This window comes from Diabrotica undecimpunctata, chromosome 8, assembly GCF_040954645.1.
Source record: "Diabrotica undecimpunctata isolate CICGRU chromosome 8, icDiaUnde3, whole genome shotgun sequence".
Taxonomy (NCBI): Eukaryota; Metazoa; Arthropoda; class Insecta; order Coleoptera; family Chrysomelidae; genus Diabrotica; species Diabrotica undecimpunctata.
The window spans coordinates 93,470,075-93,492,404 of NC_092810.1; the positions used below are offsets into that span (position 1 = coordinate 93,470,075).

At 32.2% G+C, this 22,330-nt stretch overlaps 1 protein-coding gene across 1 annotated transcript in view; it reads left to right on the forward strand.

The window, feature by feature from the left end:
• Positions 1 to 3,437: 3,437 nt before the first annotated feature.
• LOC140447770 (sodium- and chloride-dependent glycine transporter 1-like) overlaps positions 3,438 to 22,330 on the forward strand; it is a 79,386-nt gene continuing 60,493 nt past the window's right edge. Inside the window, exons 1-3 of the mRNA XM_072540625.1 lie at positions 3,438 to 3,569; positions 6,270 to 6,478; positions 16,950 to 17,081. Coding sequence (XP_072396726.1) covers positions 6,286 to 6,478; positions 16,950 to 17,081 — 325 coding nt within the window. The 5' untranslated portion in view covers positions 3,438 to 3,569; positions 6,270 to 6,285. The remainder of the gene's footprint in view (positions 3,570 to 6,269; positions 6,479 to 16,949; positions 17,082 to 22,330) is intronic.

Consider the following 22,330-nt stretch of genomic DNA (forward strand, 5'->3'; position numbering starts at 1 on the left):
CATTCATTAGGTAGATGAAAATTTGAAAAATAATTTAGGTATTTAATATTTTAATAATATTTAAATAAGAAGAGTATTAACGATTGGTCAAAACATAATTTTAAGATTAGGTGTATAACATAAAGAATTTATATTGCAAAACATTTTAAGTAGGTATATTCAAATGAGACCGAAATTACCGGTTGGTCAGAACAGCTGATATAGATTATTTGCGTAGTAAAATAAATTTATATTAGCAGCATTTTAAAAATTTAAAGATATTTGTATTTTAATTCTTTGTCGATTTTTCATTCATTGTCAGTTGAATATAGGTAAAAATTAAAGGTTATTACAAAAAAATATTAACTTATTTATTTTGTTTATGAAAATGTTTGAAAGAATCGCCCACGGAGAGATCTGGTTTCTCGGCACAATCCACACACTCATAAATTGGGTTTTTTCTTATTTTTAGGATAGGACATACTCTGCATCTTTTCGTTTTCGTTTCGCGTTTGTCCGATTTATTAGCAATTATTTATAGGTAAATGTTCGCGTGCGATATTCCGTCTTTCTTTGCTTTTTTATAAATTAATTTACGAATTAATTCTAACCTTGATATCGTCTTTTATGTCTTTTGTTTAGTATATTGTTTAAAACTAAGTCTAACTTTCCACGGTACCATCGATTCATCTAGCGATAATTATTTTACTGGATAACGCAGAGCAGTCATTTTATTATTAAAAAGTCTATAACTGTTCTTATTCTATAAAACCGATCTTCAGGAATAACATTTGGTCCCATTGGATTATGGATGAAGATTAAGCACCTTAAAATTATAAGAAAAAGATCTCTTCCGATGTTCTGCAAAAAAGATTTTAAGCTGAATAGTGGATCTGTTTTCCAATAACCCTCCAATCTTGAAATCCGTATGTGTCAGTGTGGAAGATAATTCCCATAAATACTAGAAATTCAAATAAGGAAAGTAGTTTACATCTTTAAATGCTAGAATTTACACAAACACCAACTTCACCAACTTTTTTATATGCTAAACATTGCAATATTGTTGTTTTGTACACTACCTATTTTTTAACAAAATTTTACAACTTAAAAAGGGATCATTCCCGTGAGTTGGCTGTATATCATATAGTTAAAAAACTCGAACATTGAAGTAAAACACTGTTGTGATTGGTATATTTAATTAAATTTTAAAAATCCTAAAGGATTAAGTTGAAAACGTTTTCGGACTTATCAGTCCAGTGAAATTTGTAGTACTTTTAGTAAGTAATTAATAAGTAATAGGTAAGTAGTAATTTTTAATTAAATATACCAATTATTACAACAGAAGTGTTTTTCACACACGCACACACACTCGCACACACACACCGTGTAAATGTATTCAAGTATTTTTGAAAAAACAAATTTATTTAATTTTTGTTAAAGGGGTAGTAAGGGGTGAAAAATTACTAAAGTTGTAATAAATTCGTAAAAACCTAGCAGAACAAGGTGGTAGATCATAAATATTTTTTTTAATTCTGCTAGCTTGAACCGTAAGCCAGCAGAATCGCTTCCCTTAAGGGTGGTTTGATGGTGAAAAAATATTAGGGTGGTAATAAATTAGTGAAAAATTAGTGAAAAAATATGCCACCAACAAAAAGTTTTTTTTCTGAATTCTGCTAGCTTGAACCTTAAGCCAGCAGAATCGTTCCCATTAAGGGTGGTTTGGTGGTGAAAAAATATTAGGGTGGTAATAAATTAGTGAAAAATTGGTGAAAAAATATGCCATCAACAAAAAGTTTTTTTTTTGAATTCTGCTAGCTTAAACCTTAAGCCAGCAGAATCGCTCCCATTAAGGGGGGTTTGGTGGTGAAAAATTATTAGGGTGGTAATAAATTAGTGAAAAATTGGTGAAAAAATATGCCATCAACAAAAAGTTTTTTTTTTGAATTCTGCTAGCTTGAACCTTAAGCCAGCAGAATCGTTCCCCTTAAGGTTGGTTTGGTGGTGAAAAATTATTAGGGTGGTAATAAATTAGTGAAAAATGGGTGAAAAAATATTACGTAGGTTAAATTGGATTCCGCTCATGTGTCCCCGCTAGCTTAAGGGACCTCGATTATCGAGCGTTGGCGATCAAATTGGCTATAGAAATTTTGTTGACGGCAACTCGAAAAAGAGATGCAGAGGATCTGTTAAACCAATCTCTCAGGTTTCTAAGCCATGACGTCCTTCTTCGATCTGGCCCTCTTTTTCCGTCTACCTTGCCTTGTATTATTAAATCTATAGAAAAACATTTTTAAAAAACTTTCAACTGCATTAATTGAAGCACTAAGGGAAAGACTACAAGTTACCAATTTGCCAACAACTCTACGTGTAAAAATTAACGAAATATTAGGAGTTAATGTACATCAAAGAGATAATTTTGATGTTAGTTTGCCTAAAAAGGTTAGATGCTGCTTTTGTCCTCATGAAATGGATCGAAAAACGAGTTCTGCTTATTCGTTGTGCCACAAACCATACTGTTTAGAACAACGAGCTTAATTATGTTATGTGTGTCAGAACCAAAGTTGAAGTGCCTGGCTAAGAGTAAGAAATAATTATCCTGTAACAACGTTTATGTTTTATTTTACTTTAAAGGTTTTTTAAGAGACAAGTTTTATTTCACTGGAATTTTGTTTAATTTTTTTGGTCATATCTCCTAATTTTTAAAAAAGTGCGATAAAAGCACTAGTTTATGTTTTTTCACGTTTATCAGATCTAATGAGAAATGTTTCTTTATGAACTAACTGTGCTGTTCTAGGGTTAAATTAAATTAAATCTTAAGTTCACAAAATTATTGTCGAAATAGTTTAATCTTTTGCTCAAACACAAAACTATACAACACCCCAAGAATGGCCCAATAAAAAGTAATTTTTTTTGTCTAAAAACAAACATTACCAGAACTTAAAAAATATTTAAACTAGTTGCGTAAAAAAAATAAAGGATCCCGGCACTGCTAATTTTTTAAGAAAACGAGTTTACGTTACAAAATTAATTTCTTATAAGGAGTCTATTCCACACCAAATATAAAAAGTAGAGTCTTTCTTATTTACGGAAAATTTTTAATTTTAACTTTAAATTTCAAATCTTTTAGTGACTATGTCCTGTAAGAGTCTATAATGTTTGTCAATATTAAAATATATCAGTTGACAGAAAATCGCTAGAGTAGATTCTTATTAATTTATAAATATAACATCTCAACTTTATACGTGAATAAATACCGCAAAGACACTTCTAGTTCTCAGTATTCAGCCTTAGTATCTCCCCTTAAAATGTATCATTAAATTAATCACAAAGACAATTCCGCTTAACAATTTTATATACGAGTTATCTACGTTTATGTGGTGTAGCGGATATGCTTGTGTAGATCTAACTTTAGCCACCATTATCTTATTTTAAGATTGATCCCATTATCGTCATTCAAAACTATTATTCCATTATTGTCGTTACAACTGCGATTGTTACGTGTACTGAATTACCAAAAGTAGTTTTGTGGTGGTTTTGAAGTAGTAAAAAAGTTTATAAGTTATTGGCGAAGATAAGTTTCAGATACAAGAGTTAGTATGTTTAAATATTTTATTATTATTTTGAGAATTTTACACCTGTAATATTTTATTTGGCTGAAATCTCGTTAAGATATACCATTTAAAATACTTCTTTATGAGTAAAACGAAAAGTATTAAATACTTTATAAGAATGAGATGACCTGCAAAAACCTGTATTTCGAAAAGAAATTCCTACTTATAGACAAAACATTAAACAAAAAATGTATTTTAAAATTTTTGTTTTATATGCAATAAAAAAATATATGCAACATTTTTCATTAGATTATTTGGGATATTAAACTTTGTTTATCAAATCTTGCAATTTATCAATTAAATTATGTGAAGTAGGCAAGATAACATGTGTATAAAGTTTCTGGATGAAATTAACTCACTTTTATCTACTACTAGTAGCTTTTAAAGCTAAGATGTGCTCATAAGGGTGAGTAAGTGTTTTAACAAAACCAAACGAAGGAATTCTATAGAATGTTCATTATAATTTTGTAGAATCATCAACAAAATGACAATCTATCTAATGCAGCTTTTATTTTAAACAAAAGTCTGGAAACTCAAAACCTTTTACAAATTAAAAGGTAAAATTTCCAGTGGGTGGCTGTATACCATAGTTAACAAACTTACAACGAAGTAAAAACTTCTGATGTAAAATGGTATATACTTATTAAAAAGATTTAATTTATTCAAAAATTATTAACAGATTCATAAGCTTTTCAGTCGCATCGCACCATTATCAGTGAAAACCTAAAAATAAGTATCTTCACGTTAAAAAATTCATGCAAAAAGGTAAAATGATAACATTTAAATTTAACACGAGGTAAATATTTACAACTAAAGACTAGGTCACTCTACCCACAAATCACGAGATCAAATGACCCTAACATTACATTTAAAAAAAAAACAATTTTAAAAATATTGTGACACCATGGGGTGTAGGTACTCTGTAACACTTCCGTTAAATTTTAGAGGCCTCCAAAATTTAAGCGTCCGCTAAAATTATTTTTGTATTCTGTAACTTATGCATCTGTTAAAATCATAACCTAAACCGTTAAAACTCCTGCTAATACAGAATATTTTGGAGGATGTCAAAACTTGTCCTCTTATTTTTAGCAGTCCGTTAAATATCATTTGATTATTTTTGTTTGGTTAGATTTATATGATTATTAGTTTATTTATATATTATAGTACAGATAAACAATTAAAAAAGACAAATGGCTTTTTATGATATATTTGGCGAAGCTTTAGTTGATGAAATAATAAATAATAATGAAAGGTAACTCTCAGTTTACTTTATAATCCATGTGTTACACCTATAACAAAATTCAAATTTTTTATTCTTTTTGTAGAGCTGAATTCAGATTACATCAAAAGATAATCCGAGATATGATCAATCCTTTCCCGTAACACATGGACTTTTCCCAATTAATTTAGGATTAATTTTAATGGCTGTTAGAATTTTATTAACTTATCAAAAAAAAAACTTATCAAAAGCTCTTTTTGAGATTTTGTTGTTCGTGGAGCACGAGACATAATAAAATTTTATTAAAACGAAAATAAAACCAACACGAACACAAATAAACTGAAATATATTTTCAGTAATAATAAAATAATAAGTCAAGCAGACTGTCAACTTTTTCTTCTTTCTTAGGTTTTTGGCCTCCGACACTTAGATTTTGGTCAATTTCTAGCTTACAAGTAGCCAAGTAGTTTAAACCCGATCAAAGTGCGACGTTACCATATCTGATTGAAAACCTTTCAGAGGATTCCTCTAAAAAAATATATTTTAGCGGTCCTCTATAATATTTCTTTATAGAATGTCAATGTTACCTAAAACTTTAAGAGGACTGTTAAGAGTTAAATTTTAGAGGCCTCTTAAATTTAACGGAAATGTTACAGAATACACCCCCATGCCGAGATCTTATTTTTAGGGGAACGTACAAATCCCTGCTCGAAAAAATGGACGTAGTCCAAACCATTAAAATCAGCCAACTGACTAGATTAGAAAATAAAAATTAATTAAAAGTGAGAGGACTTCAAACATGTGAATGGTATTTTATAGTAAATTCTTGACTGATATATACCCACCGTGGGTGTTGTTTTAAACAAGATTTAGGAATAGGTTATATTATTTTTTTAATGATATCTAAGTAAACGTAACTAATGTTTACTAAGTGTAAATTAGAATTTATTAATCAATACGGTTCTATTTAAAGAAAAAAAATGTGATACGTTAATGTGATACGTTTAACAAGAATAGTCCAATTGATTAATTAATAATAAGAAAAAATCTTGCACGAGAGTAATAATGTCATACAATTAACGGAATCATTGTGTAAAATTATTAAATTAAATAACACTGATACATATGAATTGTATATATTGTTTGTGTAATATTGATGGTATAGAAGATAGATGGAATTGGAAACAAGATTCCACTGTTAATGTACATCTCTATATAAAATAGAAGTACATCTGTATGATCGATATAATAGGAGAGATGTCTGACTGGTGTGGGAAAAATGCCATATAGCCATGAAATATATGAACAAAGTGTGAAGCATGAAATATGTAAATAAATTTACTGATGGAATTATCTTAACTTCTCCATTCTTGAAAAACTTACAATTTTATGCACTTGCATACATTTAATATTGTTTGATTAAACTTTTTGTATTATTTATAGAATTGTTTTATTCCTAGGTAAATCTATTAAACCATGAATGAAGCTAGAGAAGAAAAAAGTTTATCTAATTCAGCAGAACATAATCACTATGAAACTGCAAGTGAAAAAGTCAAGGCCAGAGGACAATGGAGCAATAAAACAGAATTTATATTATCTATTCTTGGTTATGCTATCGGGCTTGGAAATATATGGAGATTTCCATATCTGTGTTATAGAAATGGAGGAGGTAAATATATTTGCTTTTAAGTATAACAGCTACAATGTCTTTTTCACGTGTCATTTTATTTTCTTTAAGAAGATTCAAAATTATCATGGCAATTTGTATTTAAAATACCGCTTCTCTAACCTGGTCAACGAAACTACATATTTTACACATAGCTGCATTAAAAGGTTATTACTGGGTGTTGAAAGATTACAATACAATATATGTTTCTGTACAGCAAGTTACACAAACTTGCAACCAAAAAATAATTACATTTTATAATATAAATTTATATCCTTAAGGGCCGGTTTCATCAACAACAAATAAATCACTGAATAGTTAATCGTCGAATAAAATTTATTAGTAGAATAAATTTTATTCCGTTTCAATAACTATTTGTAATCCACAGTTAGTTATTCGTCGAATAAGTTTAACGTGTAATGATTTTCCGCAGACTGTACTCGTTGACACCTCTCTTGGCCTCCACCTCTTAGGTGCTTGGCCAAGCGCATCGCACGTTTTTTCACTGTAATCAATATTGTAATCATATACATAACCTATAATATTTGATATTGGTTGATTAATTTGTCAAAATAATAATAATTGTCAATGTCAATACATCATCATCATAAGTGGCTCGACAATCCGTTGTGGATCTTGGCCTGCTCACAAAGAAGTCGCCACTCCTGTCGATTCCTGGCAACTTCCCTCCATCTTCTAACCCCTAGAATCTGTAGGTCTTCTTCCACATCATCAATCCATCTCATTCGTGGTCGTCCTCTGCTTCTTGTGCCCTCTGGTTGTGAACATGTTAATCTCTTCGTGTATTCGTGATCTGACATCCTAGCAATGTGTCCAGCCCATCTAAGTCTCTGCACTTTAACAAACTTCACAATATCTGGATCGGTGTATAACTGATACAGTTCAAAGTTGTATCTTCGACGCCATAGCCCATTTTCATTTACGGCCCCAAAAATCATATCATATCAAAAATCATAAATCAAATGTCAATACATAATTTATATAAAAAAAATCTGTTTGTTGTGATTGTAAATTATTGTGAATCTGAAACTTGAGAAAATGGACAAAAAACGCGAGAGCACCAAAAATTATTTAGAGGAAGAAATGGAGAACTTTGATAATCTAAACCTAGTTTTAAAGTCCACATAATCAAATTCAGCAAAAGGGTTTCTTCTTTGCAGCTGCAAGCGTGGTCTTCTCCTTCGCTGCTCATTTTCGTCATCAGAGGATGATGATGAAGAAGATAATAATCTAAAATAAATATTTATGTATACAAAATTCAAATTGTGTGATATAATTACGTTTACCTGCAATACATTGTTGATAATTTCAAGTTAAACTAATGAATTTTCTTTATTATTGATATTTAAAGTGAGGTTAGCTGTCAACTTATTCGAAGAATAAATATTTATTTGGCCGATATTGGACTAATAACTAAAAAATTTGAAGTTTATTCATAGAATAAGTCTTATTTGACGTTGGTGAAACGCAGATATGTCAGTTTTATTGGTCGAATAACTTTATTCATTGAATAGACTGCTATTTGTCGTTGGTGAAACCGGCCCTAAGATATTTAAATGTACTGTAAGTTCAAATTTAATACATTTTTAAGATGACTTGATTTGTCTGAAATACGATTATGCTTCTGTTATACGTATAAATTGGACATTGTATAGAATGTGGAGGACTTTCTTCTTGTGATTTTCCATGTATACCACAGGCCATTCAAGAAGAAGATCTGCATAGTTTTCCACTTGCTTGTTGTAAAAGGCGACCGAACGGATAGAAAGATGGCAGAAAATCATGGAAAACGACTCCATAGCCATGTGAATGTTGAAGCAATTCAGCTCCTTAACAACAGAGGGCTAACTAGAAGAATGAAGATGATAAAACCCTCGAATTATGGTGTTTGTGCACTTGGTGCATGTTTACATTAGTGCCTTATTTATCAGATTAGATTAAGAGAATACCATAGGGTAAACTCTTAATTTCAAGCAACTCCAGTAATGTGGGATATATTAAAATTGATTATTGGTCATTTATGACCAGATTATAATCGTAAATAAACGAAAAATGATGTATAAAAATATTTTTGTCAATATATACTCTATCGCATTATTTCCTTCGAAGAATTCTAGATGTAACTTTGTAACTTATCGTCTTGTTAAATCCATCCATATCCATACTTGGTTACTTCATATGATATCTGGCCAAATAGCCTGATCTTACCTATTGATTTGCCACATTGAGCTTAAAATATGATGTTTTAATATCGATTTCAATAGGGGCAATTTATCTATAGATGTATTTTGTCTAATAGCTAAAATGTACGTAAATGAGTTTACATTGTATCTATCGTCTTTGATTTTTTCAAAGGGTTATCATGATCATCATCATCCAGCCTGGACATAGACCTCCCTTAAACTCCTTAATTCTTTACGATTTTGTGCTCTTTGTTGCCAATTTTTGGTGATCGTGAGCCCAATGTGTAGGTGGTCTGCCTCTACTACGTTTGTGTGCTCTTGGCCTCCAATGTTTAATTTTTCTCGTCAATCGTGACTTACGCATTCTCGCTACATATCCTGTCCAGTTCCATTTCAGTTCCATTATGCGTTATCAGCAATATTCGTCCTTGTTCGCAGATCTTCGTTTCTTATTCGGTCCCGCAACGTTACTTTCAGCATAGATCGCTTCATTCGTCTCTGTGCCTTTCTTAATTTTGAAGTCGTAGTCTTGGTTAGAGTCATAGTTTCCGCCCCATAGGTAATGACCGGTAATAAGCATTGGTCAAATACTTTTCTTTTGAGTCTAATTGGTATGTTGGCCCTAAGTGTGCCAAAGGGTTATACGCCGATGAAAACAGCGAAATTACCGAAACTAAGAAAATAACCACCATGATAGAAAACTACTACCAAATATTATACAAGTCAAAACCAACACCACCACCAAGACGAAAAATACCAAAAAATAGTAAAAAATGTTGGATCTAAAGACATACCAGATATAGCAGATATTACAGAGAACGATATAAGAAACGCAATGAGCACTATGCGAAATAAAAAAGCTCCAAGTGAAGACGAAATAGTATTAGAACTAATAAAGTATGGCGGACAACACTTGACAAAAATGATAAAAATCAATTGTAATAAGTGTATCGATATAAGTGAAGTACCCACAGCTTAGTTAAGTACTCTTATAATACTGATATTTAAAACGAGAAATAAATATAAATTAGAAAACTATAAATTTATTATCCTGTTATCAGTCTTGTATAAGCTGTTTGTGAAAATAATTACATTGTGACTAACAAACAAACTGGATAGTTATTAGTATAGGAAGTGAGCAGGATTTAAAAAAGGTTATAGCAACATAGATCATATACCAGTAATAAGAACACTAATGAAAAAATAAAACAAATACAATATTACACTCTGGGTAGCTGTGGTAGATTACGAAAAGGTATTTAATTTCATAGAACTTATCACAAAATTGCGAGTTTTTCAAAAACTACAAAGATGAACGTCTGAATGCATGTTGACATTCAAATATTAACTAGCAACTGACAACTAAAATGCGATTTTGGCTTTTCATAAATTAGGCCTTAGCTAAGTAATTTTTGGGAAGGGAATGTGTCCTTTAATTCAAAATGTTTGTTCCCATTAGAATATAATACACTTTAGAACGCTTTTAACTAAAAACCAATAAAAACTTAAGAGGGATTATATATAATTAGTACTTGGATGAAGTGGTTTAAAAGAAAACGTATTCGTTTATGAAATATTATAGCCCCAAACATAATTTATTACTAAAAAGTTCTTTCAAGAACAAGGGTTTTTTAAACACTAATACATACTCAAAGCGATAAAAATTAATAATCCTAAGACATAGTTAAATAAAAATACAGGCCAGTAATAGAAAAATTTAGCGTACCAAACTACGACTCAAAATAAATCTAGCAAAAACTAAATATCTAACAAACGAAATTTTAGATATAACTTTGGACATAGGCCTCCCCCAAACCAATTCAGTGTTTTCTATTTTGTGCCACTTGCTTCCAGTTGTGTCCTCCGATCTTCTTAATGTCATCATCCCATCTCATTTTAGGTCTTCCTCTGCTTCTCTTTCCTAACCATGGTCTCCATTGTTGAATTTTGTGGTTTATCTCATTTTAATTTGGCAGCATGTTCTCCTGCGTCTTTTAATTTGGTTTTTGCATATAATCCATTTGTTCGTTTTTTGTCTATAAGTGTCATCCCGAGCATTGATCGTTCCATCGCTCTTTGTGCTTTTACTATTTATCCATATTAGACTTGATGAATGTCCACGCTTGTGAACCATACGTGAGTATAATGTGGATACACTGAACGTAAATTCTGGTTTTCAAATATTGTTCTATTTTAGTGATTTTCAAGACCCAACTCAGGTTTTAAAATTCTGACCAGGCAAACTTTATTCTTCTGGTTATTTCGGCAGTTTGATTTTCTTTGTCTAACTTTCATTATCTGTACCAGGTAGATGTATTCGCTTATTGTTTCTAAATTCATGTCGTCCAACGTTATTTCTCTAATGTTTGGTGTATTTGTCATTATCTTTGTTTTTTCCAAGTTCATCTTAAGACCTCCTTTTTTCGAAGCTTGAAATAGTTGCGTCATCATGGTCTGCAGTTCTTCGAAACTTATAGAGAATATTACAATGTCATCAGCGTATCTTAAATGACTCAGTTTTCTTCCATTAACATTTATTCGTTTATCTGCCTAGCTAATGTCATTAAACACGTCTTTCAGTCCAAGTGTGAATAGCTTTGGTGAGATAACATCTCCCTGGCGAACTCCTCTGTTGATTGGTATAGCTTTGGTTTTAGCATCTATTCATATTTTCATTGTAGATTTCTTGTAAATATTATATATGAGCATTCTGTATCGGGAGTCAATCCTGCAGTTATTCATAGCTCTCTCTATTGCCCAAAGTTCTGTGGAGTAGAATGCCTTTTCATAATCAACGAAGCCAATGTTTAAGTTCAAGTGATATTCATTGGCTTTCTCTATTAGCGTTCTGACTGTAAGAAGATGATCCACTATACCCTTTCGGAATCCTGCCTGCTCTACCGGTTTATAACTATCCAGCTTCGACGTTAACCTGTTAGTTATTACTCTCATAAACAGTTTGTACATTTGGGACAGCAGGGAGATTGGCCTATAGTTCTTTAGTTCTTCAGAGGATATTATTTTGGACAATAATAATATAACAAAGCTAAGTCGTTCATATAATAAGGACAAAAAATCGAATTAACAAAGCTTAACTTAAAGGTTGATTGAAGTAGAATATGTTCCTTAAAATGGGCATCATTCGGAAGATTACAAACAATATTTAAATCAAACTCAAAAAATAATTTAAAGGCAGAAACTTTCGATAAGTACGTATTACCGGTACTGACATATGGAACCGAACCAAAAGCCTTTACCAACAATATTATTATCAACAACTTCAAGTGACTCAGAGAGTTATGGAACGGAGAATGCTCAACATTAAGCTCAGCGATCGCAAGTTTAATAAAGAAATAAGGAGGCGAACAAAAGTTACAGATATAATCCAAAAGATTGCTGTTAAAATAGAACTGGACAGGACACATATTGGAAGAATGGACAACAATCGTTGAACGATGCGAATTATTATGGCTACCAAAAGCAAACAATAGAAGTAGAGGCAGAATTCAAACCAGATGGATTAATAACATCAAACAAATGGCTGGTCACGAATGAATTCAAAAAAACAAGAAACAGAAATGAATAGACACACCCAAAAGAGGCTTAGATCCGACTATGGATGAAATGGCTGTTGATGATAATGATCTGCTGAAATTAGGAAACAACTAACAATTCTTATAGCACTTTCTATAGACAAATGAGTAAGAATCGAAAAATTTTGTAAATTATCTTATCTTTTAAGGCTAATTCATTTTGCAAAAAGCAAAACTTTGTCCTACTAATTAAATATTCATAGATGTATGTATGTATGTATATTTGTAAATATTGTAATGACCTTTTTAGAAAAAATCGAGACTTTTTTTGATCATTACATAGATCATTAATATAAATTGGAAAAAGGAAAAAATATATATCGAACTACATGTTGGTCAAAAAACAACAGTTTTTCTACGAATATGGTATTGTGGGTAAAAGTCCTAGTCTTTTCAAAAATTTATATAAAAAGATAATTTTTATAAATATGTAAACAAACTTAAATGACTATCAAACTCTATCGACAAAATACTATCAATCGACTATTACGAATTTCTCTATAATATGAAATAAACGAGGTTGGCGCTACTCGCACGTCGGATAAAAATTGCTAAAACTTTTTGATCATTCAACTTGTAAATTTGAAATTTTCTATGAAACTTCTCTGGTTAAGTTATAATGTAAAAATGGTAAAACAGGAGATTCCGAATATATGACGTATTATAAATTTTTTTAATCGCCTTTTTGTTTATAATCAAAATTAAGAGTTCGCTCATCTGAGTGTTTGTGGAAATTTCCATAGTTCATTATTTTAAAATAAGAAGTTGAAATATTTAAACCGAGCCAAATAAATATAAAATTTAATTAAAACTGTAAATAATTTTTTTTTATTTCTTCTTGATTATTTACACATTTGCCCACCACAATCCAAAAATGTTATTAAAAAAAGTTGTTTACGTTTTTACTACGAACATTTTCGTACCAAATTTGCCCGGTAGTCACCGAGTTAATAGGTCATCATCATCATCATCATCATCATCAGTAGCTCGACAACCCTTTCTGGGTCCTGGCTTGTTCTAGGATTTTCCGCCATTCTGTTCTGTTCCTTGCTTTGTTTTTCCAGTTGGTAATCTTAAGTGTTTTCAGATCTTGCTCCACTTGTTCCATGTATCTAAGTTTGGGTCTTCCCTTTGACCTTCTTCCTACTGGTGTTTGTCTCATAATATGTTTTGGTGTTTCAGTCTCCAACATTCGTTCAACATGGCCCATCCAGCGCAGACGTCCGATCTTTATGGATGTTATGATCTCGGGTTCGTTGTATGCTGTGTACAGTTCAAAGTTATATCTTCTGCTCCATATGTCATTTTCCTTCACCCCCTTATATATGTGTCTAAGGATTTTTCGTTCAAATGTGCCTAATAGGTTTTCATCGCTTTTCGATAATGTCCATGTCTCTGATCCATATACAAGGACCGGTTTTATCAGGGTCTTGTATATTTTGCATTTGGTGCTTCTTGTGATGTTGTTAGATCTTAGATGTTTAATTAGTCCATTATATGTTTTATTAGCGATATGTATTCTTCTCTTAACTTCTTTACTGACATTGTTATCTGCGGTAACTAGTGAACCTAGGTATGTAAAATTTTTCACACTTTCGATGTTATAGTCTCCTATTGTCAGATTCTGTAGGTTTCTTTGGCCTGTCGATTTACTGACCTTCCTGTATTTGGTTTTTATTTCATTAATGTTTAGGCCACTGTTTTGTGCCGCTCTTTCTATCGCATTAAATGCTTCTATCATCTCTCTTTCGCTTCTGGCTATGATATCAACATCATCTGCAAATGCCAATATTTGTACACTTTTTGTTATTATTGTTCCTCTGGTGTTGACTTTTGACTCCCTAATTATTTTCTCTAATGTGATGTTGAATAGAATACAGGATAGGGCATCTCCCTGTCGTAGGCCCGTTCTCACATGAATTGTATCTGTTAGTTCGTTTTGAATTCGAATTTTGCTTTGTACTTTAAGTGTTTCTTTTATGATATCAATGAGTTGAGTTGGAATATTAAAGTCTTTCAGTGCGTGAATCAGAAATTCTCGATGGATGCTATCATAGGCACTCTCAAAGTCAATGAAAATATGATGTGTGTCTATATTAAATTCACTAGTCTTTTCCAAGATTTGTCTCAAGACGAAGATCTGATCTATTGTGGACTTCTGCCTGCGGAAACCATATTGATATCCCCCAACTATTTGTTCCGCATATGGTCTCAATCGGTCATACACAATATTTGACAGTATTTTATATGCCACAGTCAGTAGCGTTATTGCTCGGTAGTTTTCACATTGAAGCTGATCTCCCTTCTTATGTAGTGGAATAATTACTCCGGTATTCCAGTCTTGTGGCAGTTGTTTATTATTCCATATGTTCACTATTAGTTCGTGTATCGCATTTAATAGGGAGTCTCCACCTTCCTTTATTAATTCTGCGCTGATATTGTCTAATCCTGGTGACTTGTTGTTTTTCTGTCTGGTAACTGCTTCTTGCATTTCAGCCACTGAAGGTGGGGTTGTTTCTCTGGTATCCGTTTTATCCAGTATAATTCCATCATATAGTGGATCTTCGTTTTTTTCAAACTTTTCTTTGAAGAATTCTGTCCATCTTTGTAGTATTTCACTCTGTTGAGTTACTATATCTCCTTCTTTGCCTCTACACATCATTGTTCTTGGTTTAAATTCTTTTCTACTTTTGTTAAGTTTTTGGTAGAATTTTCTGGTTTCTGATGGTTTATTTAGTTCTTCCATTTCTTGGAGTTCTTTTTCTATGTGTTCTCTTTTCTTTCTGCGATGTATTTTCTTCTCTTCCCTCCTTAGCATTCTATATTCCTCCTCTGCCTTTCGTGTTCTATATCGTTGTTGTAGTCGTTGATATGCATTATTTTTCCTTTCTGTTATGTTGCGACACTCTTCATCGAACCACTGTCCTTCAGTTGATTTGGGCTTTTTTTGTAGACCTAGGATCTCTTTGGCCGCGTCTTGTATGATGGTTTTACACGCTTCCCATTCTCTGTTTATTTCCTCGTGCTTTTGTCTGTTTTCTAGCCTTACTTTTATATATTCTTTGTATTTTGCCTTTTTTCTGTTGTCTGCTAAGTTTTTTATTTCATATTTTTCAATTTTGGATCCCTTTTCTTTTTTAATGTTTGAGATTCTGGCTCTTATTCTACTTTCCACTAGATAGTGATCCGAGTCTGCATTTGCCCCTCTTCTGCTGCATACATTTATTACGTCTGAGTGATGTCTTGAGTCAATAATAACATGATCGATCATGTTTACTGTAACCCCATCTGGAGATCTCCACGTTCCCTTATGAATATTTTTTCGCTGGAAGCATGTGCTGGCAATGACCATGTTAAGGGAAGTTGCTAGATTTATTAGTCTGATGCCATTGTCATTGGATACCTCATGAAGGCTGTGCTTACCTATAGTTGGTAGGTATTGTAGTTCTTTTCCTATTTTTGCGTTGAGATCACCATAAATAATTTTAATGTCATTCTTTGGGCATGAATGGTACGCAGCTTCTAGTTCTTCATAGAATTTTTCTTTGACATCGTCTTCCTTTTCCTCTGTAGGGGCATGCACATTTAAGATGCTGTAATTAAAGAATGTTCCCCTTAGTCTCAGGATGCACATTCTAGGGTTCATAGCACGAAAGTCTCGTACGAGGTGCTTAACCTTTTTATTTACAATGAAGCCAGTACCTAGTGCGTGGTCTTTAGCGTCGCAACTATAGAATATAATGTGGTGTCTTTTGTCAACGGTGCCACTCCCGGTCCATCTCATTTCCTGCAGAGCTGTTATATCTATATCATATCTATTCAGTTCACCGAGCAGATTTTGGAGGGCTCCCGATCTGTATAGGGATCGGATGTTCCATGTCGCGATTCTTAAATCGTGTACCTTTTTCTCGCGCAGTCGTCGTCGTTTGATCAGTCCGGTTTTCATTCCTTGAACATTCGTAACATGTGTGTTTTCTAGGATAGGGTTGTTAGCCCTATGCCTAACCCCCTTTTCGGAGGACCATTTCTCCCTTCCTCGTCGGCCCTGACCCTACTTTCCACTGGGGTTGGTTACCCAATCTCCGGTAGGGTTGCTCAGGTTTGCCAGGGTCCACCCGTGTGATTAAGTCACACTTCTTGGAGGTGAGGATAGGAATTGAGTAGGAGTGGCTAGAGGTGTTATCAGGAAGCAACACCTTATATTGCGCATCACTACTCCTTTGAACCCGAGTTAATAGGTCATGGCCATCTTTTTGGAGGTTCGCCGTTCGCGTAATTAGATATCAATACATCCTCGTATTATAGGTAGTAAGCCTATAATTTACTTTAATATGAAAGTTACTTGTGAGTTAATTTACTTTATTCTTACTTTATTCTAAATATTCAGTAGTTCCAGTTTTCTGATTAAAAAAATATCATTCCATATAAGATTATAGACGCAGATGGTGGAGTAATTACAACGAAAACTTTTACTACCTAATATTCTATTTCTAAAACAAATGTTATTTTTAAAAACAGTCTTAGATCACTTTTACAATAAACGACATTATTCTAACATGTTTTGCTGTAGTTTCAAGACTTATTTGTATAATTTATAGGATATAACTAATAATATAAAATATATAAACAACTAAATATAAAAAAAACTTAATATAATTCCTTTTTTGTTTGTTTTAGGTGCCTTTCTTGTGCCATATTTAATAATGTTAGTATTCTGTGGAATACCGTTATTTTTTTTAGAAACTTCTCTTGGTCAGTTTGCGAGTGTAGGATGTACAAAATTGTTTAACATATGCCCCTTATTTAAGGGTAAGTTTGGTTTAATTTGGCTTACTTTGATTAAAATATTGATTATTTTGTACTAGGTTTTTTCGTCATAATAAAAATCGATTACTAAAAGAATTCATTTAATAAGTCGAGACAATGAAGCGCAAAAATCGGCTCAACCTTTGAAAATCGGTGCAGTAAGACGGATTGAGATGCAGTTTTTTACAGTCGATTTGTGAGAGCGTCAAGAACTTTTGTGAACTAATGTGATCATAAAGAAATGAAAAAGTAGATCTGAAAAATGCATTTTTCAGAGTTGCAAATTAAAAAAATTTTAACTCGGCTTAAATACGTCTAATTTTACTATTTGGGGGTTTTGGGGGTCGCTGAGCACGAATATCATATCGGCGAAGCTTTTCAATATATCTGGTGCCCAGGGGGACAGTATATACCTCGTCTTTGAAAGTTTTATGCAGGTTGTATACAAATTCATTCAAAACTTGATTCTCAGGGATTTTTGGGTTTGCTGAACACGAATATCATGTCAGCTAAGGTGAGGAAAGTAATAACAATTTGATATGTATAAATATGTAAATAATTTTAAAAAAATTATTAGAAAAAAGTATAAAAAACAAACAATCACTTATTATTTATTGAATTACAATAGAATTTTCTCTAGGTAAATAAGCACACAACGGAAAAATTCAAATGTTTTATTTATCTTGCACGTAATAAGTTTATTATTATAAAAAACTTTTTTTTAAAATTTTTTAATGTAACTAAATTAATTATTTACTTAAATTTATACAACTTTAACTTTTTTTTATTTAATAAAAATATACAAACAAATGCGACAAAACGTACACGTAAGTGTTTATACTATTGCTGTATACAGTGAAAGTAGGTAAAGAACTCATTTACAAACAGAACAGTTTCTCATTTCTTGATGATCGCATTAGTTCACAAAATTTCCTGACGCTCTCACGAATCGAATGCACCAAACTGCATCTCAATTCGTCATACTGCCCCTGCATTGCTTTATTTCCTCAACTAAATAGCATTTTATTTTTTGATTAAAAATGAAGTAGGTTGAAGTTTAAGAAATCTTGAAACAGAGAAGAGTATGACGTTTATGGTTGCGCTTAAAAAAGAAGAGTACCCATTTCTGGCATCTAAGAGACGCAATTGCAAAAGACGAAAAAACTATGTAAGTGTTACAAAATGTGTTGTTTAGAGAAAAAAACACTTGAAACAAGATTGGTATATATTATTGTTGATAATAGTACTGAAGTATAAGTACTAAAAAATAAAAATGTAGAAATAATAAGAATAAAAAATCTGTCAAATTTGTACTTAGATTGTTTATAGAAAAAATATTTGATTTTTATGCAAAGATGCAAGACAATACAAATGACAAGTGCAAAAAAATTATAGTTAGTATTACTGTAAGCTAATAACATAAGTCACTTTGCTGTACACAAAACTAAACCAAAACATTGAAGACAACCATAAAAGATCAAACATTGTTTGTTAAAAGGTAAAAAAGTATGTCTATTCATGGCAAAAATAGAAGAGAAAATAATTTCGTATTACTCATCATCATCATTGGCTTGTCATCCGTTTATAGGTCATGGCCAGTTCGAGATTTCTTCTGCCATATACTTAATCCATTTAGCAAAAGACCGATTGCTACAAGAATCCTGTTTGCAAATTGAGAAACTATAGCAATGACACTGCAGCTTTCATTTGCATGAAAACCTAAAAGGAATAACACGCAAAAGCAGAATTTATATGCAAAATATATTGCAAGACTCTGGTGGTAGAATTATAAGTGATATTAAAGAGCGCTCTACAGACTGGAAAAATTAAATAATAGAATTATTTAAAGATAACCAAAGAATCTACCAAGAAGTAACATCTAATCGAGCCATACTGGCCCACCGGTTCTTAACACAAAAGTTCAAAAGACTATCGACCAATCGAAATGAAGGAAAGCTTCTGGTCCTCACGAAATACCTGCATAATTGTTACAACCATTAGATGATGAGAGCGTTGTGATTATTACCTCTTTATTTAACAAGATATATAGCAGCGATAAATTACCAGACCACTGGTTAGAATTAATATTTATAACTATTACCAAGAAAAGGAATACCAGACAGTGAAGCGACTATCGAATTATCAGCATAATGAACCACACGTTCAAAATTTTTATAGAAGTATTGCATTGTCGCATATATAAACTTTGTAAGGGTATAACTTGTGATGAGCAGTTTGGTTTCCGAAACGGTATGGGTACTTGGGAGGCTATTTTTTGCATGCGACTACTCTTACAAAAGAGCCTTGAGTTTAGGAAAAATATTTATGTATGTTTAATAGATTTCGAAAAATCCTTTGATAAAATATCTCATACACTATTTTATTTGTTTCTTTTTTATAGAGAGCTTTTAAATAGAGAAAGTGTTAAAGAACAGTGAAGTATAATGGGAGAGACTGGAAGAGAAACAAGTGAGCGAATACCTGATAAAAATATATTTTTAAAGTATATAAAGTATATAATATTTACATATATATATATATATATATATATATATATATATATATATATATATATATATATATATATACATGAAAACAATAAATACAATAGAACACAAAATATGCAATGTCAACCATTTGAAACATCGCATGCACTTAGATAATGAGTTAGCTCAGGTCAAGCCCAGTACTTTTTATAAATGTAATAGATGAGCTAGTGAAAAAATGTAAAAAAACCTTTAACCCTTAACCGACGTCGTGGAGTCCCTCGGACTCCGCAGTTCAAACAACACTTCATATTTCCCCACTATTGATCCAAACGAGTGGTGTCGTACAGTACCTTCAGGTAGTAGGGAAATCTCCGTTATGCTTATGCGAAATCGCGATCAGCTGCGTAGAAGTTATCGAATAGAACACATTAGAGTCCGAGGAACTCTACGACGTAGTTTGTGATAGTTTTTATATATTAGTTCAATAACGGTTTCGAAAAGTAAAAAAAGTGTGTATCCAGACGATGCTAATTTTGAAGAAATTGTTGGGCGATGGCACGAAGACGCCGATAGTGATTTTTTCGACCAAGATTGTGACGACCCGCCAAACAGTAAAGACGAAGAACCAATTTTAAGTGACCATAGTTCTAGAAGCGAATTTTATGCTAGCGATGGTCAATCGGACGAAAGTCAGGAGTCTGATGAAGATTCAATGAATGAAGTGGATCCAAACAGACCATACTTTTATGGAAAAAATAGATACAAATGGGCATCAGTCCTATCCCATCTAACAACCTACTCGCAATGTTAGAACACCTGCTTCTAATTTATTAAGATTGCCTATTATCAAAGGATCTTTGACACAGATGGAACCAGTGGTGGCGTGGCTTAAAATTTTTTCTAGAGATTTTGTTGAAATTTTTGTATATTACACAAATGTCAAACTATCGAGGCAATATCGGGAAAAGGATGGAAATCACAACAGCACAGAATTTAGAGACAATAATAATAAAGAGATCAATGGATTTTTGGGCCTTCTGTTATTTACATCAGTCTTCAAGTCTAACCATGAAGACATCAACGCACTGTTTGCTACTGATAGTACAGGGAGAGAAATATTTAGAATGGCATTCTCAGCTTGTAAATTTGCTGTACTTCTAATTTGCCTATGATTTGATACACGAGAAGAAAGAGCGAATTGAGCTAAAACTGATCCAGCTGCCGCAATTTCGCATATTTTAAAGATCTTCAACCAAAATTCTCAAAATTCTTATGTACTAGGTGCTAATACTACAGTCGATGAAATTCTAGTCGCTTTTCGAGGGCGATATAGGTTTAAAATGTATATAATTATCTAGTAAACTCGAAAAGTACGGAATTAAGATTCAATGTTTAGCAGATGCTCGCACCCACTATGTATACAACACTTATATATATTCTGAAAAAGAATCTAATGCCTTAGAGGATTTGACTGCAGAAGAAAAAAAACTCTCTTTTCCTTCCCAAGCAGTGGTTCGTATTTCCAAGACGATCTTCGGCAGTAACAGAAATGTTACAGGCGACAACTGGTACGCATCGGTGGAACTTATAGATGTTTTATTAAATAATAATTTAACATACGTTGGCACTATGAAAAGGAAAAAGAGAGAAATTTCTAAAGAGTTCCTACCATCTAGTTCAAGATCTGTAAACTCAACTTTATACGGATTTACAAAAATTAAAACTATATTCTCTCGAGTGCCAAAGAAAAATACGGATGTGCTTTTATTCTTCTCGCTGCATCACACGAAAGAAGATGATATCGAAACTAGGTTACCAGAAATAAACGCCTTTTATAACAATACAAAAGCAGGCGTAGATTCAGTAGACGGAAAATGCACAAAATACTCGTGCAGTCGAAAAACCAGGCGCTGGCCGATGGCCATATTTTTTAGAATAATCGATATGAGTGCACTAAATGCATAAATTTTTCACCAGGCTGGTGCCAATAGAACAAAATATACAAGATTGGAGTTTCTGAAGATTTTGGTATAGCAATTATATGAACCACTTCTTCGAGAACAAGAAATTAACCAACGTCTTCCAAGAGAACTAAGACTCAGCATTCAAAGGTGCTAAGAATAAATCCAACCGAAAATGACGATCATACAATACAATACCTTACCCAGGAAAGCTAGAAAGTACTGCTATTTATGTAGCCCAAAATTGAAAAGGAAGACAAGTTTTCTGTGTATACAGTGTAAATAACCGATCTGTTTGCAATGTAGCAAAAAAAAGGGTAGTGAATGTTTAAGTAAGCGTGACGAAATGTGATTCACTGTCCAATTGCCAGGACATGCACAATTTTTTTTTAGAATTAGAATTTAGAACTTTTTGTATGAAAAATATTGTTTTAGTATTCAATATAGTTTTAAAAACGTGTTTTTGAAAAAAAAAATGTTTATATAAAATAATTTATTTTTTTATCGACGCAAACGCTGATAGCAGATTTTTCGGTTCATTCAATTTTTATTTTCCTATAAGTTGGTATTATTTTGTATTGTTCAACTTTTTATAATAAATAGGCTTTCTTTAAATGTCTTTTTAACTTTCAATACCTCTAATATAACATTCAGAACACAAATTGTCAGTTTGACAACATGGAGTCCCAGGGACTCTACTACGTCGTTTGTGTAAAAGTAATTCAACCCGTTGGTTAAGGGTTAAAAAATATTGTATAGAAGAGAATAAAATGTAAATAATAAATGCAAAGGTATGCATGAT